This window comes from Pundamilia nyererei, unplaced genomic scaffold, assembly GCF_000239375.1.
Source record: "Pundamilia nyererei isolate P.nyererei 1_Seehausen unplaced genomic scaffold, PunNye1.0 scaffold00090, whole genome shotgun sequence".
NCBI classification, from domain to species: domain Eukaryota; kingdom Metazoa; phylum Chordata; class Actinopteri; order Cichliformes; family Cichlidae; genus Pundamilia; species Pundamilia nyererei.
The window spans coordinates 480,003-484,135 of NW_005187491.1; the positions used below are offsets into that span (position 1 = coordinate 480,003).

The 4,133-nt window shown below is 35.7% G+C and overlaps 1 protein-coding gene across 1 annotated transcript in view; it reads right to left on the reverse strand.

Moving 5' to 3' along the window:
• Positions 1-2,601: 2,601 nt before the first annotated feature.
• LOC102215468 (DBF4-type zinc finger-containing protein 2 homolog) overlaps positions 2,602-4,133 on the reverse strand; it is a 7,554-nt gene continuing 6,022 nt past the window's right edge. The window contains exon 5 of the mRNA XM_005739269.1: positions 2,602-2,712. Within this exon, the coding sequence (XP_005739326.1) occupies positions 2,602-2,712 (111 nt within the window). The remainder of the gene's footprint in view (positions 2,713-4,133) is intronic.

Here is a 4,133-nt window from a genome sequence, read left to right on the forward strand (position 1 = left end):
GCAGCTGATCTATAAATTGATTCAGCTGCTCTTTCTCTCGAAGAAGTTGGTCTCTCTCTAAAAGCACTCCTCTGATGTCATCAGCTGACACTGAGGTAAAATTGCAAGTTGAACTGTTTTTTGATTTGTTGGAATTCTCATCTACAAAGTGAATCAGATATGGGTTTGTTCGTTTGTTTGTTTTTGTTTAGTTTTTACTGTGACTTGTAAAATGTGGGCTGATACATACCGACTTGTAGCCACATATAGACATTGAGTGATGATTGTATGACACATAGCAGGCCGAAACTGATTCCAGCCAACTTGTAAATCGTTGATCCTCCTACAACACACACATCTTTCATCAAAAATGTATCATCAGCATAAAGAAAGTTACATTTTTTGTTTTCTCTGTGTTTTCATGATGTTTAAATCTAATTATAGAGTCCAGCTATCTTGCATGTAAATTTTGTTAACATTGCTGCATTGCATATTTTTCATCATCTTAGCTATGGGCCTGGAGCCCTACATTCTTCCATTACATTTATACAACTTTGTACACTAAATTATTTTTATTGTCATTTCTTAGTGTAATTATGCTAGTATGTAGCTTCATTTTTTAAACACCATATAACAACATTTTTATGTGGATGTCCCTCACACTGAAAATCTTTTTGCCTTTGAATGCAGATGGCACATATCTGGACCCAGATTTCTCTGCAGTGGTTATTTTTCACAAAAGTAGATTAATTAAGAATAAAAGCTACAACTATATTAGTTGATTAATTTGCCTTTTGTCAAAACTTTTGTAAACTATCAATTTAGAGAGAAATGTTAATTATAATGATCATACCAGAGATGAAAAGAATAAAAGAATTTAAGAGATACCTGGCTTGTGATTTGCTCTTGTTGTTTCTCTGCTATCAAGAGCTGAAGTGACAGAATATTGAGTTTCCATTCTTCTTACACTGACGATCTGAGAAAGCACTGTTTCATCATGTAAGCTGAATCTCTTATTGTGGCTGTTGCCTTTAGTTTCCTTTAGCCTTTTATTTCCTTGTGGTAAATTAATCATCTCCTTTTTATATTCACTGATCTTTAGATAGTATAGTTATAGTGGTTGTGTCATCAACCACAAAAAAAAAGTGTAAACAAAGGAAATTATGATAAAGCTACCCATTTTTTAAAAATATAGAGCAAGGCCTATCGGTGCTTGCTCTATATTTTCTTATGTTGCCTTGTCTTTATGTTACCATAAATAACCTATTATGTTTTTCTTAATGAATAAATAAATAAATAACATTTACAAATTTAAAAAGTATCTATACACACCTTATACCACACAGTCATGCAGTTTTACTTCCTATGAGTTCATATCCTGTCTTGAAGTTATTTGACATGTTTAACATTATTGCACTGCTATAACTGTACACTTCTTTTTCTGCCATGTTTGGGTTGTACATATACATTTAACTTAAACAATTTTCTACCAGATTTTTGTGTTTGTTGCTTTTTGTTGACCATGATGTAGTATAAAATAAACCCCAGTTTCAGACTTGTGTTTGCAGGCAGGAACTATGTTAATTATTTTAAAATGCATTATATATCTTGTGGTATGCATAACCTTTAAATCAGTAGAATACAGCTTAGATTATGTCCAACAGCAGAAAATTACATAATAAAATCTACAATAAAGGAGGTGCATTAGGTGGTATAGGCATAGAAATATTGAACTTAATTATATAATACTTTGTACTAATATCATCTATGTTATATTTACTGTATGTTTTATGTTCATCCGAACTTGTTATTCAACGCACACTTAAACCTTACTTTAAGTCTTAAACTTAGCAAAAATCCTCACAGGAAAAACTTACTGCTAAAGATTCAATAGATTTTAAACTCAAACTAGAGTCCTGAGTGCTTGATAAACTGGACTTCTTCTGGGTCTGTGAAGACGTTTCGAGGTTATTTCAGTTCTAAAACAACTGATGGAGAGTTATTATAACTCATAGTGAGGTTGTAGACATGTTCCCGAGGGTCATTACCCACTATTACTCATGACAGTCATCACATCAGTCAAGGCATAAAACGGGACTTGGATAATTGCAGTCCCCACTCACCAGCCATGAGCCATATTTTTCATAACATACGTCTGTGTTATGAAAAATAAGTTTTGAGAACTGCATGATGAGTAATGACAATGACTTTTCTGTTGTGAGAATTGATTGAGGAAAAACTGTAATGGGGAAGTTCTTCAAACCTGCATTCTTTCTAAAAATCATGAGGGGGCGACTTCACCCAACTGAAGTCAATCCCATGGTGGTACTTTCTGGTTTTTAGACAACATCTGCCTGCTTTTTCACAATTTAACTTTAAGATTCCATAGTCTGCCTTGTGTAATGTAATTGATATCACTGAACGACTGTACTTCTCATTTTTGAGCGGCGTTCAGTTTGTGAATATTTACCTGAGAGTGGATCCCAGCTCTTTTATCCTTCCTGAGGAAAAAAAAGTCTTTGCTGGACTTTCTTTACCAGGTGAAATGCATTCAAAGCCAAGGTCAGATCAGCTGTGATGTCAATGCCCAGGAACTTATTGGCAACCTGTTCTGCATGGAATTCAAGCAATCCTGTAGTCTGCAATGACCTCCTTGGTCTTGCTGGTGTTAAGGACCAGGTTGTTTGATGAACACCATTCGGTCAGGCGCTGAACCTCCTCTCTGTTGCGAGTCTCATCAACAAAGCCAGTGGAAAATCAAACTTGTGGAGTTATTCAGTAACGTCTTTTATAGGCCAAACATTTATAAAAATGAACATTAAAGTATATACTTAAATGTTAGTAAATTCTCCCGAATTTGTTGCAACATAATCAGCTTCCTAGAGAAGGATCAATATTTAAAATTGCCTATACTGTATATTCTATATGTTCCCTCACAGCTATCTTTGGCTCTGCTCATACACTTATTGACAGAGTGACAGCCATCTTGCTGTCATAGATCCCAGTTCTATGACTATGGTAATATAGATAGTGTAATAGCTTTCTTAGTAAGGTAAATAGGTTCAAGGGTGCATTGTGTTCCCAAATAAATTTTTGCAAATCTGAGTTATGTTGAAGTATTAACTTGGTAAATTACTCTTACTACAATCATGATCCAAATTTGCCTCGAACAGCAGGTCTATTTAAGAGCTTTGGCTCCTATTTATGGAACATGAATGTTCTACACATTTTTCCTGATGATAATTTCACATAATCCAATAATACTGATCCACACTGTATATAATAAAGAGTCTAAGCTTCTGTGTGGTTGACACAGAGCTAACTGGCTTGTAGCTAACTGGCAAACATTTAGCAAGTTACAGACAAGGGGAGCTATTTGTATTCTTCATTGCTGACGGGGTTTTTTTTCTATGAGTCAACACCATGAGATAAAGCTGTATTTTTCCTGCATGCGAGCCACATAGAACTAAAATTCCCATGATGGTTCTTTTTTCCCCCTGAAACCAACATCCAGATATGTATACACACTCTATACCACAATGTCATGCAATCTTACTTCCCTTATGATGTCATTTCCTGTATTGAGGGTATTTAAAAAAAATATCTACTATCATTGCAGTGCATTAATATGGTTGCCCATCTTCAACAGGTTTCTTTCAGTGGAAGCAATTGACTGTGTGGCATGTTAATGGCGTAAGGAAACAAATGCAGACATGTGGAGACAAGTGGAGATTAACTGAAAGTATGCTGTTTATTTGGCTGAAGGCAGATAATACACAAGCAAAAAGGAACTGAAGGCTATAAGTTAATGAATTCCCCAAAAACTGGGAAACATGCTAGAGCTGGAAACATTGAGGCTGGGAACCACTGGGAGACTGTGGAGATCGAGAGGGGTGGACCCAGGCGCAGACAATGAATCGGAATAAGAAACAAAAACAGTCCACAGAAAACAGTGGAGCTCACGAAAACAGTTTATATATAGATCAGAGGACCGGCCCGGAAATTGACAAAGCAGGGGTCCATTACGGAGCAGGTCCGGAGGCCAAAGGCCTGCTTTACTTTTAAGGTCCATGTGTGGTATTCTGTTTTGCTTCCTCCCTGTGATCATTTTAATTATTTACAAAGGCGTGATGTTATGTGGTAAAGATATATAT